A 21779-nucleotide genomic window follows, 5' to 3' on the forward strand; every position below is an offset into this window, starting at 1 on the left:
TCCTTTTCTAATTAAAGATTTTGCTAAGTTGTAAATGACTGTTGGGGCAACTTATACAAGATTTAAATTGCGAACTAGCACACCTGAGCTTGTGGCGATCAAATCAATGATACAATTGATTTGTTGAGATAAAAAAAAATGAGATCATCGAATTTCGAGTGCCATGCCTACGGTAAAAAATTGTCTCATCCATACTATTACTATATAAGTGGGAACAAAACCTTGAGTTCCAAAATTTCACCTTTGGTTGTCTAGGTCTAAATTATTGAGAAATAATATGAGGAAAACCTAATGGCCAATTTATTCCGAACCAATATTCGATTCACACAACATCAACATTGGATACAAGTAATGATATTTGCAAACTTATGGTAATTTTTCAACCATTCATATTCATTTAAGGTGGATCATGTTTGTGTGTAACATGTGTGTGAACACATATCATTACTCTTCTTAAGTTACAGATAAAAGAAAAAGGTACATATACGAAGCCTCAACTGTTAAACTTCACCCACTCCACTTAACTTAAAAGTGTTGGCTCATTTTACAGAATTCTCTGCAGTCAAAGTCGTTTTTCACAAGAAAGATCAACTCTCGCTTCAAAACGTTCTATTTCTGTTTTGTTTTGCTGATTTTTACTCCTTAGAATCGAAACCTGGGAAAAAAAGAAAAGCTTCAACTGTGAAAACTACTACGGTTCTCAAAATGTTGCCAGAAATCAGTTATGACATTGCTATCAATAACTAAAAAATATTAATTATCAATGGAATAAACGGTTAACTGGTTCCGGCTTTGCATCTCAATTACTTCAGATTCATATTAAACCCCGAGTACAGAAAAGATAAAACCATCAAACGGCTAAAAATGATCAAATTAGCAGTACCTTGGGGCGTTCCATGGAGCTTCCAAAATATCCTATCCCAAAGGATAAAGAAGAATAAGCAGCCGCAATCTCAATAGCTTTCAGTTTCGGAGTACTTCCAGAAATCTAAAGTAAACATCTACTACATAACTGTTTTCGGACAAGCTAAACTAAAAAATGTTCCAATCAAGAGCCTGGAACTCACCCCTGTGTCCGCTTGTACAAGTAAAATTCCAGCACTTTTGTCCGTTCCATTATGGTTACTCTCTTGCATAAAAGACCGTAAAACTTTGTTACAAGCTGAGGCAGGACCAACCTGTGAACTATGCAATGTATACGACTGTGTCAGACATAAAAACAGAGTCTGCCTGTGAATTAGCAGGGGCAAAATCTAAGTTCAGCTAAGTTTCTACAAAGCAGTGTATTCAACTTTGCCATCTCAACATAATCCAAAGCAGGAAACAAAATCATTCGGTAACAAAATCGTTGAGTTTTTCTACCCCTAAATCCTTACATATTTTACTAATCTAATGACAGCGTTCCTAGAGAGAATAGTTTTTGAATCTTAACATACTTTCCGAGAGAGGAGTCAATAGCAACAGATCTTATGTGATGGAAAAGTAAGAAAAAAAAAGGAGAAATTAAAAGGCAGTCATACATTGATGAAGAAACACAGCACTCTCGGGCTGCAAATCCTTTCATTAGATATTCACCAGCACCACTTACGCAACAACCAACCACAAATGGAGCTCCAAAAGGACCTTTAGAAGATGCCCAACAACCTGAACCATAAAGTCCTGCTAATCCGACACGTCCTCTCACCTGTAATATATGTGTGTATTTATTATTATTAACAATATACAGACAAAATGTTGGGTTTCTTAAAATAGATGGTGAGTAAAATAGTAGTCTATACTATAATAGTCCATTACCTTCATGGCAATGCCTCCACTTGAGGCCCCAGATGCCACATGTCCTTCAGTGTCCACACAAATAACACCAACAGTGTCCATGACGCAATCTGCTTCAGGCACATCCCTTTCTGAAGGACAACAAGGTTTAGCTTCTTTTTTCTGAAGCAATATGCACGTAATATCAGTAGAATAATAGAAAGAAAGATGAGGTAAGGTACCTAAATTTTGTAGACTACATGACTCAAAGGAAGATTTATCTGTTCCAGATTTTGCATCAATCATCATAGCTTTGTATTTTTTCCATTGTGCTTTTGCCCTTTCTGTCACCAGCCACTATCGAAATTCACAATGTCAGTTGAGACAATACTAAGATATAAGAAGTTGAATAATTCGCTCACAATGGGAAAAGAAAATTATATAAGGACCTCGTCAGCCTCTTTCAAAGTAACTGGCAAAGCGATACCCTTGGATTTTGCCCATTCACGAGCACCTTCGCCAACCAAGAACCTGTGTTATAAGAAACGTTGTTTTCAAGTTTGCTAAGTAAAACAAAAATAAAATGAATGAATAGGCACGCCTACTAATCTATCTATTCTAGTCTGTAAAGAGAAGCATATAAGAAGTCAACAGCAGACAGTCCTAAGTTGAACTGATGATGTTTATACAAATTGTAGGCAGAAACACTTCACTCAAGTACACATTTGCTTAAAAAGGATAAAAAGGAAAAGACAACTGACAAAATTAGAAGAAGCAATTCTTTTAAGCAGAGTTCAAAGCATGCTTATTTATTACAAGAGACGTAATTAGAAACGTAAAAACATGCATGTAAACTAAAATTAGAGAGAGAAGACAGTATTTAATTACATGGGAGGTATTAGACCTAGCAAAGTAGATTTCTTCATTTGCTCCTTCACCAGTAAAGCTGCAATCTGGATTGCGTTTTTAACGCCTGGTCTAAAACATTTGCAGTGGATGTTCAGTAATACATTAAAAGAGAGTACACTACCAACAGTTTTAATATATTGATAAAATGAAACAGGCAAACCAATAACGAACGCAATGATATCAGCCTTCACAATATAACTAATAGAATATGCATCAGAGCCATAATGAGATTACCTGGAACCGCTCCAACGGCTCCAAATGTTCCAGTATCACCATTCATAATACTGGCATCACATTCCACCGAACCTTCTTCGTTCAAATTGGAGCCTCGGCCAGCATTGGTGCTTGGATCATCCTACATTGGAAAAAAAAAAAAATCAAAGTGAATCTATAAGCTATAATTCTAACAAAGATCTATAAAATATGTAATCTATCAAAAAGATGTAACATTTCGAATCATGAATGCTACATCAAATTCGTTTTTTTCAATGAAAAACATCCGTAATGATAAGGAGCACTTAGTCCCTACTCAATACTTATAAATTCATATAAATGTACCTCCAAAACTTGAATGGCGGCCGAAACAGCATCGACACATCCACCAGAGTCCTAAGCAAGATAAACAAATAAACAAAAGCTTAAACTTTTTGGGATTTATGAACAAGCTCGATATAAAGCTGCATAACCAGTATATAAGATATAAGGTAACGATTTCCATGAACCTAATAAATTAAAAAGAGACGAAACCTTGAGAACTGAAGAAGCAGCGAGACAAGCTCGTTTCATGGCGGACCTGAGGGCTTTCTCATTGGACGGCGAGTGAAATCCCGCGCCTACGTGAACTGCAACGAAGAACCTAGGGTTTTGATCTCCTTCGACTTGATCCAATGCCATCGATCAATCCTGATTTGTGAAATGTCAAATTCAAATAATCGACGGTGCCTTTTCCGCCGGAAGCTTCCTTTAAATCCCGTCCAGGTCTGTGGCTTCTCAAAACTTTAATTTAAAAGCGCGGGTAGATTCTTCAATATTATTTTCGTTTATTATATTATAAGAAATAAATACGAAATTAGCTTAGGGCGTTCATTTGTATAAAAAAGAAGAAAAGGTTTCATCCGAGCAATGGATACGAGTATATGAATATCAAAGGAAAAATCACTAATATTACATTTACATGTGTGACAATAATAGCGCAGTTCTCAAATTCCTGGAAGAACTATACGCATAAAAGTGTAAATAAATATGAGACTCAATTTTACACTATTTCCTTCAATTTGTTTAGAAGAGATACATTTTAGTCTTGACATAATAATCATCAGTCATTATCGACATTACTGTAATAAAGAACATCTGAATTGGGAACAAATTTAAAAAGCAATGAAAATGAGAATGGCTTTATTCAATAAGATAAAAACAGATACATTAGAATAATTATGAAGATACTAAAAGAATTACAATGGCAAGTTCTCAATCAACACAATTTTTGTCCCTTTTCAAGAAAATGATATAAAATTACACATTTTAGATTTCTGCCTGATATTTATTCTCACGGAAATCACAAATGGCACGTATTTGAAGAACCAACAGCTTTAGCTCAATCTCATGGTTAAGCTAGGAATAGAGCTTTACACTGCTCAGCTGTATCTTCAGGGCTAGTAACTGCACAAAAAAAAAAAAAATTAAGTAAAGCAAATTGTTTAAATAATAGTGAATATACAAGAACAACAACAATATTCCGCAGTCTCTTTTTTATCCATCTCCATCAATTACTCTCTCAATTATTTTTCATAAAGCCAATAAAATGAGTCTGAAGACTTGAGACATATGACAAATGAATCCTTTTGTACGAGTATTGTTTTAGGAATTCTGTTCATTTTTAAACTTGGATATATGAAAAATATGATTGTGTAAATTAGAGATAAACAGTAGAGCTTTACCTGTGTGACCTACAGTTCTTTCTGACTCATAAATTTCATGGTCGTTTCCACCCTGCGTAAAATAAAACATAGCATAAGTTATGCTTGAATCAGTGTAATTGATCTACTGACAGACACGAACAAGAAAATTAATCCATAATTAAAATTTAAATACTTTAAATCTTTTTTGTTTGCAAGGCCAGACAAGGGATGTGAAAACATTAAACCCAAATCATGTAATCTTATAAAATAGTTAAAAATATATATATAAATTCAAACTTATGGCAACATGCAAAAAATTAAGGACTGAAATTGCAGACTAACCTTGTAAGTTTTGTCACCAAAGAAATGGATTTCTTCGAAGTCGTCAAGGTATTTCAAGCAATATGTTTTATCCCAACCTTGGGGAAAGACCTATGACATGTAACATGAATAAAATAAATTTCAAGCAATAGGTGTCTGTGCTTGAAGATTAACTGCAATACTACCAGCAGTCATAAACAATAAGTAACTTACATCAAAGCTAATTTGTCCACCTATGGAGAATGTCAGGTTGAGATGAGAAAACTTCTCCCTTAGCACTGAAACCATTTTTGGGCGTATATTTTGAACCTGAAACCAATAAACTCAAATTAAACAAGAACAATATTTCCTCGCCAAATCATTGTTTTGGTCATTGAAGTTCTTTTTTTAGTAAAATGTTATGTAGTTGAAGATGAAGCTTTTACCTTGTCATATCTTTCAAATTCATCCCTTTCTTCCTGGCTGCAGTTTCTCCCGATTGGTGAGACATTGATCATCCCACTTCGAAACTCTATAAATGTTCCTCTAATGTACAATAAGGAAAGCAAGTTAGTCTAAAAACCATTTCAGTACATGAAAAGGAATAGTGGTTATCAATTAACAAACCTTTTTATTGGGATATCCAGGTCAGCAATATAATGAAGAGTAAAATTGATAAATTCCTGCAGCCATTTGAAATTTCATTAAAAAAAAGGCATATTGAATATGTTCTACAATTGGCCATACAACTCTGAACCTATAGAAATATCACTACAACAACACCACTTCCCAAGAACAAGTTGGAAACAAATAGATTCTTCAAACTTTTCAACAGTTTGTGCTTTTGATTTCATGATGTTACTGTATATGGTAAAATTTCATCACTAAATTCTTGAACTCGAACAAAATATGTACTAAATCGGCTCCATCTGTTTCCAGAGTTCATATCATACTACCCGCAGGTATCTTCTATAAATTAAAAGGTGTTGCAGAAGATAGAGAGGGTTATACCTTTAGCTGGTCTTCTCCAAGATATGACTTCAAGCTCTAAGCAAAGAAAAATGCATAAAACATAAGTGAAAATTTCTCTAGAATTTAATTAAATTGAATCTATATAAACAAACTATTAGAAGGGAATAAGAAAGAAAGTCAACAAAACTTTGTTATAGGTTGTAAACATGCAAGTTACCGCAGGTGAATTATCTCTAGTACGTGCTATGCAGTCTGTATATACAGGTTCATACTGATACGTATAACAACTCTAAAGATGCACAAAACGATAAGAACTTTTTTTTTTTTTTGAGAACAACGATAAGAACGTTTTAACTAATATCATTTATTACTTTGGATAACTTTTTTTAGAACAAAAGATTCCACCTTTACACTAAACTATTCTTTTTTGCTCACATGCAGGGCATCAAAAAGTATATTTAATTTCTATTTCTTGTTTCCATAAAATAAACCGATCAGAAACGGACAATAACCTTATGATTTGTTTCTTGGGACCACCTGAGTATGAACCAATTTCAACAATTCTCACCTATTACCACTACTACCCCCACTAACTACTAGGTTTATTTATAAATCTAAGAAAATCAACATACTACAACACACAACTTGTTTATACAGACTTCATCAACCTATACCTGGGTGCCCATTAGCTTCCCATCTTTGTGAGCCACGAGGCCATTCTCAGAAAAAACATAATCATAATCATCAATAACTGCAACAAAACAATAAGCATATATTAATAGATCAACTGAATCAAGATCAACTTTTGTTCCCCTCAAAGAATTAATAGATCTAGTTGCAACAATAATGGTAGGGTATATGTGTATCGATATTCATTACTGAGATTAATTGTAAATAAAGTGGTCCTCGTCTACATAAAGAGTATGAAAAGATGAACTTCAACCACTATAGCTCATATTCAAAAGCATAGTAAAGGTATTAAACTTGGAAGAAGAAGAATTCTGCATTCACAAACGAGACAATAGCGTATGGCTAATGACTAACATAAATACCTGTCTTTCCAAGTTGCTCTGTTATCTTGCTAAGGTCAGATCCCCCTACAACACCGACTGTGATGACCTGCAGAATAATAAGGTTGTCTCATTATCCACAAATTCATAACAACAAAAGAGACCCAAATGAAACTTCACACTGTTACACAAATGGATCATGTACCTTTCTGAGTTCACGCATAAATGTAAGCATTTGGGGAGTAGCCTCCTACAATTTAACGGGAACATAATTATTAAAGATTTTTTTCCTAAAAATATTGCCCATAAAATAAATATATAAAAAGAGCCACTAGAATTAAAACTAAACCAATCTGAGTGGAAAATTGAAATATCAAATTACCTTTCTTGGAGCTGTGAGAGTGCCATCAACATCAAACAAAGCAATCACACCAGGTTTCCTCAATGCCATTCTCTCTGGTTGAAAATATTATCAATAAGCTGCTAAATGGAACAATTACGACAATGTTATTATGGCAAATAGCAATCCAAGATCAAGTATATGCAGCTGCAAGTCCAAAAGTTTTGAACTTTGAATTACACGGAATATATATTAGACTAATTTGATCGAAAACGAAGAAATCAAAAGAAACGTAAAGAGGTAAGGTGAATAAAGAGCAAAGTCGAATTTACAAAAGAGAAAGCTAAAGTTGAGAGTTGGGGAACTTGTTGCAGATCTTGTTTAGTGGGAGAGTGTAGGGGGGATTATATAGATTGGTGATTGGTGAGGGGTGAGGGGTACAGTAGCTTCAGAGTGAGAGGAGAGCTTAGATATGGAGATCCGTGCAAATACGTGGACAACCATTGAATAGAGAATATTCGTATTAGTTCGGGTCGGAAACCAGACCCGCCCATTTTAGAATTGGGTCACCCACACAGAGTCACACACGCACACCAAAATCTAAATCTGCTAATTTAGTCTAAACAGGTCTCGCATCTCCTCCACTCTGTCCAGAATAATAAGACATCCTTTCCTTTGACATAAATATTAAGGATCTTCTACAGAAGAGTATATATGTAAAGTATAAAATTTCCCTCTAACCTATCCGTACTCCATCATCTGAACCGTTAGTTTTTGGCCAAATCATGAAACATCTTGACTTTGCCTAGCAAATTCCTTTTTCTTATATTGGTAGGCGGTTACGGTAGATCTCCCCATACTATGACTCTTCCCTAACTTGGATTATTATATTAAATTTTTTAATATTTAAGGAAAATTTACATTAAGAAAATAAACCTACTCTTCCAGATCTGGGATTACATACAATGACCAGCGGTATAGTATTTTGTTTGTTTTTAAATGAGATATATTATTTGTTTTACACAAATCAAAAACTAAGACAAAGGTGTGTTGACGTAAATTGAGTGTGCTCAGTACACATTATCATTACTTGCAGTTGCAGTTTAAATCAAAGTATTCACATTCCTATGAGCAGTGATGATAAAAGTGAACGTAAATACGAATGTACCTCATCTGTTCAATCTAAAAGGCATTATATAGTTTCAATCAAAGTCATTAGAAGGAAGAATACATGCTTACAAAATTTAAATCAAAGGCATCATATATATACAATAGTACAAGATCAGTTAGAAAATCAAAATCTGGGGTTTCCTCTGCTGTAAATCCTCAACCAAAACCAGTTATTATACATATGGGATTGCGTTACTAAATTATACAATCATCCCTTATGCATTGTCACATAGAAAAAAAAAGTATTGGAATATTCTGGAGTTTATATGTGTAGCATAAGAAAAACAAACGAAATTAGTGATGAAAAGGAAATAACACAGACCTAATCGGCGCTAGTTTGTATATCAAAATTATAAATACATAAATTAAAAGGAAAAAAAAAACTTGACAGACCTAAACGGAAAGAAAATTGAAAATAGTATAGAGAACTCAACAATGGCAGCTCCTGATAAGAATGGGGCAATACCGTAATAGAGAAGAGAATTTTTTTCTTTTTTTTTTTGAGATAAGAATTTTATTTTTTTGGGCCAAACAAAGATAAGAAATTTGAGAGAGTTAGAATAGTCAAGTTTCAGAGAAAAAAGATTTCAAATTTTATAATTTTTCTTTTAAACTATTTTAATATAATTTTATTATTATTTTTTAATTTTTTTATGCCAAAATATAGAATTTTATGTTGACATAAGTTTGGTGGTGAGTGTGCAATGTGCATGATCAGATATCGTAACTTGGTCGAGGAGCATGGGTGTTATATTGCCCATGTACAAAAAATCCACTTCAGTGATATACCGTAACTTTATCAACCATTGGAAAAGAAAAAACCAACAAACAAACAAATCATTGAGTTAGTGTACTCATTCGGGTGTTGTTAGGAAGCCGCTATTAGAGGTTGTATCCACCACAAAATTGGACTATAGTTAGTGAATGTTCAAGGAAGATGGTTTCTCAGTCCATTTCAGTACTTTTTGGACTTTGCAACTTCATCGGGAGGAAAGGAAATTTCTCATACCTTTTTCAAATAGAAACTAACAAGGACCTGTCTTTCGAGTGTGCCTATTGCCTATTTATATAAAAAGGGCCCAAATATTTCAATCATCAGCCAATGACTCTCATGAAACAATTGTTTCTAGTATGCCTATTGCCTATTAAAAAGTAACACTATTATAGCCGGGTCCCATATATGATTATGGTAATTATGATAGGTAAAGTAATCTTAATTATCATGAGAACAACTAAAATAAAACAGGGGAAGAGGCAATAGATTATTATTCAATATGAATGAAACAGGAGACATGTAAATACATAGAAAATGCTAAATGGTACTTGTTTGGTGGGGGAATACAAGTACGAAGTTAATGAACTGTAATTAGTAAGGTATCACTTCATGGCGATTGAAGAACAAGCCAGTTGGACCAGCATTAGGCAGCAAGGCTAACCTCACTACACTTTGAGCACCTTCTTCAATAGTCAAGTCCCCAGTGTTGCAATTTATATCTGTCTTGACATGACCAGGACTTACACAATTGATGCAAAAGTTGGGATACTTTTTGGCCACAATTCTTGTGTAAGCATTCAAGCAAGCCTTTGTGATTATATACGAAGAAACAGAAGCCGGCCAGCCTTTGCTCTCTAGAGAATCTTCTCTATAGTCTTTTAGAAACTCACTCAAAAGTTGATCAATTTGATCCTCATCGAGGCTTTCAGCATCACTAAGCACCCCTTTGGCCCATCCACCAGGTATAAACTGAAAACACATCCAGGGATCATTTTAATATTTATCACATTTATCATTTATTGGTTCATTTATTTTATTTTATGGAAATAAAGGGGACATTTCAAACATGTTTTAAGAATGAGGATTAACTTGAAATTTGTGTTCCAATAAATATTGTTTTCTTACCGATAACTTTCCAAGGTAGGAAGAAACATTCACAATCCTGGGTGAATCAGAAAGCTGGAGGAGAGGAAGGAAAGCTTCTGTCACTGCTTTGGCTCCATAGAAATTCACTTTGACACATTCCGAAGTTAATTCATAAGTTTCTGTCATAAATTCACTTGCCCTTTTTAGCTGTATCCCTTTCTGCATTAAACATTAAAACTTGTTCTCTTTGAATCAAAGAAAGAAGAAATTGTATAAATGTTATTGCTCTGAATGTGGTTTCAGTAAGTGAAGAAATGGCCCTGAATCACAGGTTGGCAACACACTTATGAGATAGAATACAGTGACATAGAAACCAACATGTTATATTTGAAGTGATTATGGAGTTGTTAAACCATGTTGTGTTTTATCACTGAATTTTTTTGCCACTTGAGTTAGCCTCAAATGGATTGTATTATAATCCATTGATTTCATTCCTTCTGAAAACATTAAACCTCTCAGAAGAAATATCTCATTAATTTTAACCTCTAGATTAAATTAATATTATACCTAGAAATGAATCACATATTGAACACCAGACATATACCTTTTCAAGAGCAGCAGCTTTGAAAGTTTCAGGATTTAGTTTGCCTCCAGGTAACCCTGCATTGTTTACCTGCAAAAGTTTCATTTTTCTCATTATAACGTGAAGAAAGTTTGCAATTATCATAATACTAAAAAGGCAAACCAGAGATTGTTACAAAACTTAAGCAACATTTTTATTGGCATTTTGCATGTCAAACTGTATTAGAATCAAATCCAAAAGTTTTGACAAACCTGACTAGTTTTACACGCTTGTGTTCTTTTTGTAGTCTTAGACAACATTTATCTAATGTTGAATTGCATAAACCGGAATAAGCATAATTTTAAATAAATTTTAATCAAAATTGGCTCTCAAATATTATACCAAGATATCAAGTTTCCCAAATTTTGTTTTGACAAAATCAGTAAGAGCAGAAATGGAAGAAGGGTCAGTCACATCAAGCTGATGGAAAACGACTAGTTGAGAGAGGCCAGCCTCCGCTAATTTTTCAACAGCTTCAAGACCCCTTTTCTCATCTCTAGCAGTCAACACCACCACTGTCCCATTTGAAGCCAACTCCTTCACTGTCCCAAATCCAATTCCTTTGTTGGAACCTGTAACTACTGCATATCTGATCAAAGGGAAGAAAAGGAATTAACTACTCTGGTCAGGGGAGTTTAGGGAAATGTAAAAGATCATGAAGATAAATGTTTGGCCATTAAAAACCTCTTTTGTACTGCTTCTTCCATTGTGTCTGTGTTCTTGTCAAAAGATTGCTCTACTACTGATTCAAGCATGGAGAGTTTGTTATTAATAGTATTACTACTTTTGTCAACTGTTCCCTTTTAAATATTTTCTTTTACATCAATATGTAAGCATTGAGGTCATAATCCACTGCTCCATTTTCATATTCTAAACATGATTTTCAAAGGTTATTGTTTTCATTAGTCCATAAGCAATGAGATCATATAACCTAAATAAGACCTTTTTTTAGTGGAAACTTCAGGCATATCTGGCTGCAAAATGGATTTAATATATACTGGGTCTTTCTTTTTCTTTTTGTTGCACACTAGAAGTCTAGAGCCATTTTGAGACTAAGAAAATTCAAAATGATGGAACCCAATTATTAATATATACAGAGCCACCATAGTTGTTTATTCTTTATTAAAAAAAGTCATGATTACTAAGTGAAAATATATATTTATAGTTGAGAAATGCTATAAGTCATGATTACTAAGTGAAAATATATATTTATACTGGGTCTTTCTCTTAGACCGTTATTTTCTGTTAGTTAGTTAGGAGGGTAGATTGGTCCTTTTAGTTCTATTTCCTTGTATATAAATACTGTACCATTAGTACTGCTCTATTTTTCAATCACATATTTTCCAATCAATAAAGTTCTTTCTTATTCTTTGTTTTCTACACTGTAATATGGTATCAGATGACATAAAGCTCCAAGATTTCCCTTGAATGCTTCAAAGAACTTAACAATGGTGAGAACCAGAGCAACTACATCAGCTACCACCACTGATCCCGTGGTCGATGCCACCATAGCTCAGCCACCATCTCATACTTCCGCACCAACGCAAACTCAAATCGATCCTTCTCAGGATTCTGCAGATCCATCTCTTCGATCTGAATCTCTCCAGGTTCCTCGAGCTCCTCCAGCTGCAGATCGACCAGCATATGAAGATATCAGATCTCCATATTACCTCAGCAACGCCGATCATCCAGGCTTGGCACTCGCAACACCTGTTCTCTCAGATCGAAACTTCCAGCCATGGCAAAGAGACTTCAAACTTTCTATTGGCGCCAGAAACAAAACCCCTTTTCTTGAAGGTACTCTCCCTCAACCTTCTCCTACTGACAATCTTTACAGTTCTTGGATGAGATGTAACCAAATGGTAATGTCATGGATTCTACACTCTGTGTCACCTGAAATTAAAAGCAGTATAATGTACTTGGATACTGCATCTGAGATGTGGACAGTTCTAAATAATCGATTCAACCAAGGGAATGGCCCTCGGATTTTTGAATTGAATGAACATCTCACCTACCTCACACAAGGTGATGACTCGGTCACAGCCTATTTTACAAAACTTACAGCCATTTGGGATGAAATTAATCAACTTCGTCCCAAGATTCCCTGTACTTGTGCAGCTGCAACACAAAATCATGCCCACCTCAATCATGACCAAGTTCTTCAATTCTTGAAGGGCCTCAATGAATCTTTTCATGCTGTTCGTGACCAGATTCTCCTCCTTGATCCTTGCCCTTCACTTAATAAAGTCTTCTCTATGGTTATTCACCAAGAAAGGCAAAGAACTTTGGGCCATAGAACCATTCCCACAATTGCAGCAGCCACTACCACCCCTACCCCACCATCTACTGATACAATGGCTAACCATACATCAAAAAATAAAAGGCCTCGACCCCACTGTACACACTGCCAGAAACCAGGGCATTACAAAGATAAATGCTACTTCTTGCATGGATTCCCCCTGGTTATGGAAAACCAAGAACAAATGAACCAACACATACAAACAACCGCAAGTCTGACAATGGTTCCCACTCAAGAATGCCTCCCCAAACCATGCAAGCATCTTGCTCTCAGAATGAATCACAGCAAGCACAATTCACACCAGCACAATGCCAACAGTTGATTTCTTTACTCACTCAATCCATGCAACCAACAACTGATGCATCAACATCGGATGTTGCTGCAATAAACAATTTTACAGGTACTTTCGATCCTCTTTCCCCCACTACTTGGATTATTGATAGTGGTGCAACGCACCATGTTTGCTGTCACACTTCTTGCTTTTCTTCTTTTACAGCAACACCTAATAATAAATCTGTTACTCTCCCAAATGGAACAAATGTCAATATTGCTAAAATTGGTACTGTTAGACTTACTGCTAACATTACATTATACAATGTCCTCTTTGTGCCTCAATTTCAATACAATTTACTCTCTGTTAGTGCCTATTTAGCTAATTCTCATCATACAATCTCTTTCACTTCTAACATTTGTTCTATTCAGGACCCCCTTCAGATCTTGAAGATTGGGACAGCTAGGAGAATTGGACAACTCTACTACATCAAACAGGATATTGTCAATTCAGTTGCTTGTAATGTAAATATCAACAAAAACCAATGGCATACACGCCTTGGTCATCCATCTGTAACCATTACAAACAAATTAAATAAACAACTGAATTTTCCTGTTGATCATTCTCATAATTGTCCAACTTGTCACCTATCTAAACAAAAGAAATTACCCTTTATTTCCAATAATAATTTTTCAGAGGCTCCTTTTGACCTCATACATTTTGACATCTGGGGTCCTTATCCCATTCCTTCAATTGAAGGATATCGATATTTCCTAACCATTGTGGATGACCATTCTCGGCACACATGGTTACATCTATTAAAAACTAAATCAGAAGCACCACTCATCATTCAAAACTTCTTTACCTATGTTAATGTCCATTTCAAAGCCAAAATCAAGGCTGTTAGGACTGACAATGCTAAAGAGTTAAAACTAACAACCTTCTATTCCAGTCAAGGAACAATAAATCACAATTCATGTGTTGGTCGACCTCAGCAAAATGCTGTAGTGGAACGCAAGCACCAACACATCTTGAACATTGCAAGAGCACTTGCATTTCAATCTAATCTTCCTCTCCAATACTGGAGTTACATGGTTCACACTGCTGTGTACCTTCTCAATCGTACACCTTCAGTCTTATTAAAAGACAAGACTTCACACGAATTGCTATACAATAAAATCCCCAAATATCAGCATCTTCGCAACTATGGATGCTTAGCTTATGCATCCCACATTCGACATCCAAACAAATTTGCTCCTCGAGCTAGAGCATGTATCTTCATAGGCTATCCAGACCACATGAAGGCCTATACATTACTCGATCTCGAAACTAAACACATTTTCCAATCTCGAGATGTTATCTTCTATGAGAATATATATCCCTTGCTCACTCACAACACTAATCCTGAAATACGTCATTTTTTCCCTGAGCAACAACACAACAACACTCCCATTACAATACCTTCCCCAGCCCCTCAACACCCTCAAAAATCCATCACCACACCGTCCACAGACGTTTTGGATTCAACTACTGCCTCTGATAACCCCACACCAACAACTATCCATACCAGTAATAAAGTTGCACCTGCAACAACAAAATCTGGCAGACCACATATCAAGCCTACATATTTGCAAGATTACACTTGCAATATGACAAATAATACAACAAGTTCTCATTATCCAATATCCAAATATATGTCATATAATAGATTATCTGCATCTTTTCGAGCAGCAATACTGGCTACTGCCAACATCATTGAACCCAAAACTTTTGCACAAGCATGCAAACATAAAGTATGGAACAATGCAATGGATAATGAGATCGATGCTTTAGAGGCTAATGAAACATGGATTGTTGTTCCGTTACCACCTGGACAACACACAATTAGTAATAAATGGGTTTATAAAATTAAATACAACTCAGATGGCTCTGTTGAAAGATGTAAAGCACGCTTGGTTGCCAAAGGCTACACACAACAACAAGGTGTTGATTACTTCGACACTTATGCTCCTGTTGCAAAATTTAACACTCTCAAACTACTTTTTGCTCTTGCTGCAATCAAACAGTGGCATTTACATCATTTGGACATCAACAATGCGTTTTTACATGGGGATCTCAATGAAGATATCTATATGACATTGCCCCAAGGATACACCCCCAAAGGCACCATTCCATCAAATGCTGTATGCAAATTAAAGAAAAGCCTCTATGGCTTAAAACAATCATCCCGTCAATGGTATGCAAAGTTAAGCACCACACTCATAGCTCATGGATTCAAACAATCAAAAAATGATAACACTCTGTTTATTAAACAAAAAGCAGGGTTCTTCATGGCCTTGCTCGTTTATGTCGACGATATCATAGTGGCAACAAATAACACTACAGAACTATCTGATTTTGTCACCACTCTCGACAAGCAATTCAAACTTAAAGACTTAGGCAAACTGCGATTCTTCCTTGGGCTTGAAATTTCCCATTCCACAAAAGGAATCTCTGTTTCTCAACGCCCATTCACCATTCAACTATTAACAGATACTGGCACCATTGGCACCAAACCAGTTTCCACTCCCATGGAAACAAACCTTAAACTCAACAATGAGACAGGAAAACAACTACAAAATCCTACACAATATCGTAGTCTCATTGGCAAGCTAATATATCTCACAATTACACGACCAGATATATCTTTTGCAGTCAATAAATTAAGCCAATTTCTTCAAACACCTCGAGAACCTCACCTTCATGCTGCCACCAGAATTCTCCAATATCTCAAAGGCACTCCCGGCCAAGGCTTGTTCTTCCATGCCTCTGCACCAACACCACTTCAACTTCACGCCTTTGCAGATGCAGATTGGGGTGCTTGCCTTGACACTCGACGCTCAATTTCAGGGTATTGCATTTTTCTTGGCAACTCCCTCATTTCCTGGAAATCAAAGAAGCAACACACTGTCTCACGCTCCTCAGCTGAAGCCGAATATCGAGCCATGGCCAATGCCACTTGTGAGCTCTCTTGGCTTCATTCTATCATGAATGAACTCAGCATCAGCTTCAAGCGTCCATCAACTCTTTTTTGTGATAACAGTGCAGCCCTTCACATATCAGAAAACCCAGTATTCCATGAGCGTACGAAGCATGTTGAGATAGATTGTCACCTAATCCGTGAAAAAATCAACAATGGCAAGATAAAAACAAACCATGTTCCCTCCAAGTCTAACATCGCAGACATCTTCACTAAACCCCTGTTCCCTACACAGTTTCATAGCTTAGTTTCCAAGATGAGTATCAACAATGTTTACACTTCATCTTGAGGGGGCCTCTTAGACCGTTATTTTCTGTTAGTTAGTTAGGAGGGTAGATTGGTCCTTTTAGTTCTATTTCCTTGTATATAAATACTGTACCATTAGTACTGCTCTATTTTTCAATCACATATTTTCCAATCAATAAAGTTCTTTCTTATTCTTTGTTTTCTACACTGTAATACTTTCTTTTTCTTTTTGTTGCACACTAGAAGTCTAGAGCCATTTTGAGACTAAGAAAATTCAAAATGATGGAACCCAATTATTCAATATATACAGAGCCAAGTGAAAATATATATTTATAGTTGAGAAATCTTAGCAGATACCGTAATTGATATAATTAAGTATCAGTTTCATATAATTTAAAAAAAAAATAATTTTTAAAAAATATTGCAAACCAAGTAAAGCGCCACCTATATAAAGTGTTGTAGTTAGCCAAATTGACTTCTTTTATTATTATTTTCAGCAATCATAGATCAATCTTTAATGTTATCTAACTACCAACGAGAATAACTTGAATATATGCTGTCAGTCTGGGAAGAGTCTTGACACTTAACAGCATGCAATGCACGCAGTGATTCACAACGGTGACACTTCATAGAGATCGAATAACACCAACCAAGCTAGTTGGACCATCCTTGACAGGCAACAAATTAAGCTTAATCCCACTACTACACTTCCAGAACCTTCTTCAATAGTCAAAACCCCAGCCTGCAATTTATATCTGCTTTGGAACCTTCTCGCTCGATGCTTTTATAAGCACCCCTTTGGTCCCATTTACTTGATATATAAAATAAAGTTGTCAAAGGAATGATTTTATAAGATATATCTTGTCGTTTTTAAGTTGAGATTAGTAATGATTGAGTTTCCTCTGAAACCACGCAAAGACAATTTATCGAGTACAGTGTGGACAAATGATGCCGTACGGAGAGATTTAAGCCAGCCATGAAAATCCACACGGCGGAGATTATAAACAAAAGCCTAATATATTTGTCATTTATCAGATTAAGGTAACCAAAACAAAGCTTAATGTTCAACATTGCGGTTGCGGATTACTTGGTATATGGATGATTTGAGAAAGAAAAAAAATAGAAACAGCACAGGAGTTTTCTACTCCTGGAAAGAGTAAAAATTTAAAGGGAGAAACAGTAGTAATCACACCATTTGTTTAGGTATATCGAGAACACCACTCTAGTCTCATATGCTTAAGGTAATTAGGAAAGGTAACCTAATTATAATTATGAAAACACTAAAATAAAAAGCGAAACTAAAAAGGAATAACTTCATGTCGATTGAAAAACAAGCCATTTGGACCGGCGTTAGGGAGCAAAGCTAAGCTCACTACACTTTGTGCACCTTCTTCAACAGTCAACACCCCAGCATTGCAATTTATGTCTGTCTTCACATAACCAGGACTTACACAATTGATGCAAAAGTTGGGATACTTTTTGGCCATTATTCTTGTGTAAGCATTCAAACAAGCCTTGGAGACTATGTATGAAGAAAAAGAAGTTGGCCAACCTTTGCTCTCTAGAGAATCTTCTTTGTAATCTTTTGTAAACTCGTTCAACATTTGATCAATTTTATCCTCAGTAAGGTTTTCAACATCGCTAAGCACCCCTTTGACCCATTCACCTGGTATAAACTGAAACAAATCCAGGAATCGTGCTACATTTAAGACATTATTTCCATTTTGTTTGTTTAAGAAAATCTCTTTCACTGTTTTCACTAATAAGCAAGTGTTTCACAAGCTTTTATGCTGTGCTAAAATGTTGGTTAACTTGAAATTTGTGTTCAAAAGAATTATTGTTGCTCTTACTGTTAACTTTCCGACATAGGAAGAAACATTCACAATCCTGGGTGAATCAGATTGCTGGAGGAGAGGAAGAAGTGCTTCTGTCACTGCTTTGGCACCATAGAAATTGGTTTTGACACATTCCGTAGTTAATTCATAAGTTTCTGTCAAAAGTTTACCCCAACTTTTAATATCTGCCCCTTTCTGCATTAAACATTAAAAACTGTGATCCTCTTAAGTTGAAGAAAAATGATACATGTACATTGCTTTAAATGTTCAAATCACTGGTTGGTGTGCTATATGACAGCATGTAATTCAAAGTTCAAATCATTTATTTTTATTTTATAGAAGTTCAGACATAATTTGTGTTTACTTCTATTGTAATTCCTTCTACAAACATTAAACCTAAAAGAAAGTTTATTAAGCTCATTATCTTTTAACCTTCTAGAATAAGCTGAGAAAATGAAATATATAAAAAGCATGGTTATCAAATATTGAAATTGAACATTTTTTGCCAAGAAATAAACTATATATTTGATTGAACATGTACCTTTTCTATTTGGGCAGCCTTAAAAGCTTCAGGGTTTAGTTTGCCTGCAGGTACCCCTGCATTGTTTATCTGTAAAACTTTCATTATTCATTAAAATGTGAAGAAAGTTGAAAGTATCACAATAATAAAGTTGCAAACCGAATATTGTTGTAACATTTTTGGCCTTTTGCATGTTACTAAATTAGAATCATATCAAAGTAGTTTTACATTAAGTTCTTTTTGTTCAAGCCTCAGGCAACATTTTTCTATTGTTGACTTGTATTAACTAGGGGATAAGCAGAATATAAATTAAGTTTCAAAGATATGATACCAAGATATCAAGTTTTCCAAATTTTGTTTTGACAAAATCAGCAAGAGCAGAAATGGAAGAAGGATCAGTCACATCAAGCTGATGGAAAATGACTAGTTGAGAGAGGCCAGCCTCTGCTAATTTTTCAACAGCTTCAAGACCCCTTTTCTCATCTCTAGCAGTCAACACCACCACTATCCCATTTGAAGCCAACTCCTTCACTGTCCCAAATCCAATTCCTTTGTTTGAACCTGTAACTACTGCATATCTGATCAAAGGGGAGAAAACGGAAAAAAGGTACTCTGGTCAGGGGATTTTAGGGAAATGTAAAGGATCTTGAAATAAATGTCTAGCCATAACAACCTCTTTCGTGATGCATTTTCCATTGTGCGTGCCTGTGTTCTTGTCAGAAGATTGCTCTACTGCTGGTTTAATCCACCTAACTACTTCTCAAACATGAAGAATTGGTTATTAATAGTGATAATTATTTGAGAAAAATAAAGAGCAAAGAACAAAAGGATGAAGAGAAAAATAAAGATGTTAGGTTTTGTTTTGTTTTTTTTTTCTTTGAACAAAAAGATGGTAGATTCAATTGCAAAGTTAAATAATGATATAGATTATAAATGATTATTCTTTTCGATGGAAATAACGCTTGATCCTAAATAATTATTTAACAAATTGTATTATTCCTTTTGTCTTCTTTTACCAACCGTTCCATTTGAATATTTTCATTTTCATCAATAAGTAGCCAATGAGATCATAATTCCAAGCAACGCTCATGCATATGGTATTATATTTGTTGGAATTTTAATAAAATCAATTAAGAGAAAAATCAAAATGTTAAGTGTTTTTTTGAACAAAAAGATGGTAGATTCAATTGCAAAGTTAAATAATGATATAGATTAAAATAATTTTAAATAATTATTTTTTCGATAGAAACAACAGCTTGATCCTAAATAATTATATAACAAATTGTATTATTCGTTTTGTCTTCTTTTACCAGTTCCATTTGGATATTTTCGTTTCGGTTAATTAAGATTTTTTTCTCCTAAATTTTGACATCTATCAAATTATGCCCCCGAATTTTAAGATCGTTAAAAATGCTCCCTAAACTATTAAGATTGTTGAATTTAAGGATTTTTGTCTAATTTTAATTAAAAAAATTCTAACATAGATCAAAGTTTAGGCGTATAATTTAATACATATCAAAGTTCGAGGTGCATGATTTAGTAGATATCAAAGTCTGGGGAGTATGATTTAGCACATAAACAATCAAAATTGAATGAAATTAAACAAAAGTCCTTAAGTCTAACCATCTCAATAATTTAGGAGAAATTTTTAACGGCAAAAAAAGTTTAGGGGCATGATTTAGTACATATTAAATGGAAAAAAAATTCTGATTACCCTTTTATTTTCATCAATACCTAAGCAATGAGATCATAATTCCAAATAACACCTTTTTATTTTCATATTCACTAAACATTATTTTCAAAAGTTAAATGAATTTGCTAAATGTAGTTTTATTTTAAAATTGAATGAGTACTTTTGCTCATAGATTATGAGAACTCTTTTGGAACATCAACCAATTATTAGATTTGGAGCTCATACAAGTTAATACCAGAATTACAAAAATAGTATTTTTCTAAATTTTACCATTATTGTACGTCCACAATAAAATATTCACAATTGCAATTTATTTCAGGTCCAATATCAAAGTCAAAATTACACTCAATACCCTTTTATATTGCACTCTTTTATTTTATTCTCTTTTTTAAAGTCTATCATTTTTACCTCTTTTTTTAAATATTGTACCAATTTTGCCCTTGTCACTTCAAGATACTCTCTATGTGACTCTCTTATGTTAGGATATTTTAGGTACAATATATATAAAAAGAGGTATGTTTAAAATAAATATAAAATTAGAGGCAAATTTAATTAATTGATTAATAAAAAGGGTATTTTTCAACTTATCCAAAAAAATATTGTCTGAGCAATTTACTCTCTTTCTTTGTAAATATGATTTTATCTTACTCTTCTAATACTATGATGCTTAGGCTATATAAAGGAAACTGTTTCAACAATATTTTTATACCTTAGAAAAGTGGGATTCTAACATATAGTGATAACCTAAATCAGACCCTTTTTTTAGTGTAAACTTCAGCAAATCTAGCAGCAAAATAGATTTGCTAAAATCAACTTCGTTTAATATTATTTTCAGCATTACAACTAACTCATAGGTCAATCTTTAATGCTATCTTACGAGCAACGAGAATAACTTTCCCTTCCTAATTCTTTAGAATAAAAAATGAAGAGTCTTGACAGCATGCAATGCACAAAGTGATGAGTCACATTTGCTTAAGTTAATTAAGAAAGGTAAACTAATGAACACTAAAATAAAAAGTTAAATGAAATTACACAATCTTCTGGTAACAAGAAAAGGCAAAT

The 21779-nt window shown here is 34.5% G+C and overlaps 4 protein-coding genes across 13 annotated transcripts; all 4 read right to left on the minus strand.

Moving 5' to 3' along the window:
* Nucleotides 1-273: 273 nt before the first annotated feature.
* Nucleotides 274-3908, minus strand: LOC115706544 (putative threonine aspartase). Of its 3 annotated transcripts, none has more exons than XR_004009601.2 (11): nt 3409-3899; nt 3220-3270; nt 2896-3016; nt 2641-2725; nt 2202-2283; nt 1995-2109; nt 1795-1904; nt 1521-1684; nt 1068-1178; nt 884-988; nt 274-655 (listed from the first exon to the last, which is right to left on the minus strand). XR_004009601.2 is itself a non-coding variant. In XM_030634224.2 (11 exons), exons 1-11 carry the CDS (start codon nt 3553-3555, stop codon nt 563-565), a joined length of 1191 nt encoding a protein of 396 aa, XP_030490084.2. In that variant the 5' UTR covers nt 3556-3908; the 3' UTR covers nt 274-562. The 3 variants fall into 3 exon arrangements, 2 of the variants coding, with proteins under 2 accessions (XP_030490084.2, XP_030490083.2); XM_030634224.2 differs by having other exon boundaries at nt 1068-1185; nt 3409-3908; XM_030634223.2 differs by having other exon boundaries at nt 1068-1185; nt 1795-2109.
* A 119-nt stretch (nt 3909-4027) lies between these two features.
* Nucleotides 4028-8935, minus strand: LOC115706546 (phosphomannomutase). Of its 7 annotated transcripts, none has more exons than XM_061114125.1 (12): nt 8745-8935; nt 7224-7321; nt 7047-7091; nt 6884-6950; nt 6506-6582; nt 5871-5906; nt 5487-5542; nt 5306-5405; nt 5094-5189; nt 4902-4991; nt 4599-4650; nt 4028-4320 (listed from the first exon to the last, which is right to left on the minus strand). In XM_061114125.1, exons 2-12 carry the CDS (start codon nt 7290-7292, stop codon nt 4268-4270), a joined length of 741 nt encoding a protein of 246 aa, XP_060970108.1. In that variant the 5' UTR covers nt 7293-7321; nt 8745-8935; the 3' UTR covers nt 4028-4267. The 7 variants fall into 7 exon arrangements, with proteins under 7 accessions (XP_060970108.1, XP_030490092.2, XP_060970111.1 ...); XM_030634232.2 differs by having other exon boundaries at nt 8785-8803; XM_061114128.1 differs by lacking the exon at nt 8745-8935 and adding an exon at nt 7923-8055.
* A 654-nt stretch (nt 8936-9589) lies between these two features.
* Nucleotides 9590-11642, minus strand: LOC115704489 ((+)-neomenthol dehydrogenase). Its single transcript, XM_061114088.1, has 5 exons — nt 11519-11642; nt 11177-11423; nt 10817-10885; nt 10252-10431; nt 9590-10095 (listed from the first exon to the last, which is right to left on the minus strand). The coding sequence occupies exons 1-5, from the start codon at nt 11587-11589 to the stop codon at nt 9718-9720; spliced, it is 945 nt and encodes a 314-aa protein (XP_060970071.1). The 5' UTR covers nt 11590-11642; the 3' UTR covers nt 9590-9717.
* A 6145-nt stretch (nt 11643-17787) lies between these two features.
* On the minus strand, nt 17788-20112 carry LOC133037220 ((+)-neomenthol dehydrogenase-like). 2 transcript variants are annotated; one of them, XM_061114104.1, is made up of 5 exons: nt 19698-20097; nt 19356-19602; nt 19046-19114; nt 18520-18699; nt 17788-18345 (listed from the first exon to the last, which is right to left on the minus strand). In XM_061114104.1, the coding sequence occupies exons 1-5, from the start codon at nt 19718-19720 to the stop codon at nt 17968-17970; spliced, it is 897 nt and encodes a 298-aa protein (XP_060970087.1). In that variant the 5' UTR covers nt 19721-20097; the 3' UTR covers nt 17788-17967. The 2 variants fall into 2 exon arrangements, with proteins under 2 accessions (XP_060970087.1, XP_060970088.1); XM_061114105.1 differs by lacking the exon at nt 18520-18699 and having other exon boundaries at nt 19698-20112.
* Nucleotides 20113-21779: the final 1667 nt, after the last annotated feature.

Source organism: Cannabis sativa, chromosome 1 (assembly GCF_029168945.1).
Source record: "Cannabis sativa cultivar Pink pepper isolate KNU-18-1 chromosome 1, ASM2916894v1, whole genome shotgun sequence".
In the NCBI taxonomy this organism is placed as follows: Eukaryota; Viridiplantae; Streptophyta; class Magnoliopsida; order Rosales; family Cannabaceae; genus Cannabis; species Cannabis sativa.

Coding starts and splice junctions, on each gene's coding strand:
- LOC115706546 (XM_061114125.1), bottom strand. CDS start 7,292: ATGGCATTGAGGAAACCTGGTGTGATTGCTTTGTTTGATGTTGATGGC. Junction 6,951..7,046: donor TTATGCGTGAACTCAGAAAG/GTACATGATCCA, acceptor ATTATTCTGCAG/GTCATCACAGTCGGTGTTGT. Junction 4,321..4,598: donor AAGAACTGTAGGTCACACAG/GTAAAGCTCTAC, acceptor TTTTTTGTGCAG/TTACTAGCCCTGAAGATACA.
- LOC133037220 (XM_061114104.1), bottom strand. CDS start 19,720: ATGGAAAATGCATCACGAAAGAG. Junction 19,603..19,697: donor GAAAATGCATCACGAAAGAG/GTTGTTATGGCT, acceptor CCCTTTGATCAG/ATATGCAGTAGTTACAGGTT. Junction 18,346..18,519: donor CCTATGTCGGAAAGTTAACA/GTAAGAGCAACA, acceptor GATTTGTTTCAG/TTTATACCAGGTGAATGGGT.
- LOC115706544 (XM_030634223.2), bottom strand. CDS start 3,555: ATGGCATTGGATCAAGTCGAAGGAGATCAAAACCCTAGGTTCTTCGTT. Junction 2,284..2,640: donor CTAGGTCTAATACCTCCCAT/GTAATTAAATAC, acceptor CTTATAACACAG/GTTCTTGGTTGGCGAAGGTG. Junction 989..1,067: donor TTGTACAAGCGGACACAGGG/GTGAGTTCCAGG, acceptor TGTTTACTTTAG/ATTTCTGGAAGTACTCCGAA.
- LOC115704489 (XM_061114088.1), bottom strand. CDS start 11,589: ATGCTTGAATCAGTAGTAGAGCAATCTTTTGACAAGAACACAGACACA. Junction 11,424..11,518: donor GAAGAAGCAGTACAAAAGAG/GTTTTTAATGGC, acceptor CCCTTTGATCAG/ATATGCAGTAGTTACAGGTT. Junction 10,096..10,251: donor CCTACCTTGGAAAGTTATCG/GTAAGAAAACAA, acceptor ATGTGTTTTCAG/TTTATACCTGGTGGATGGGC.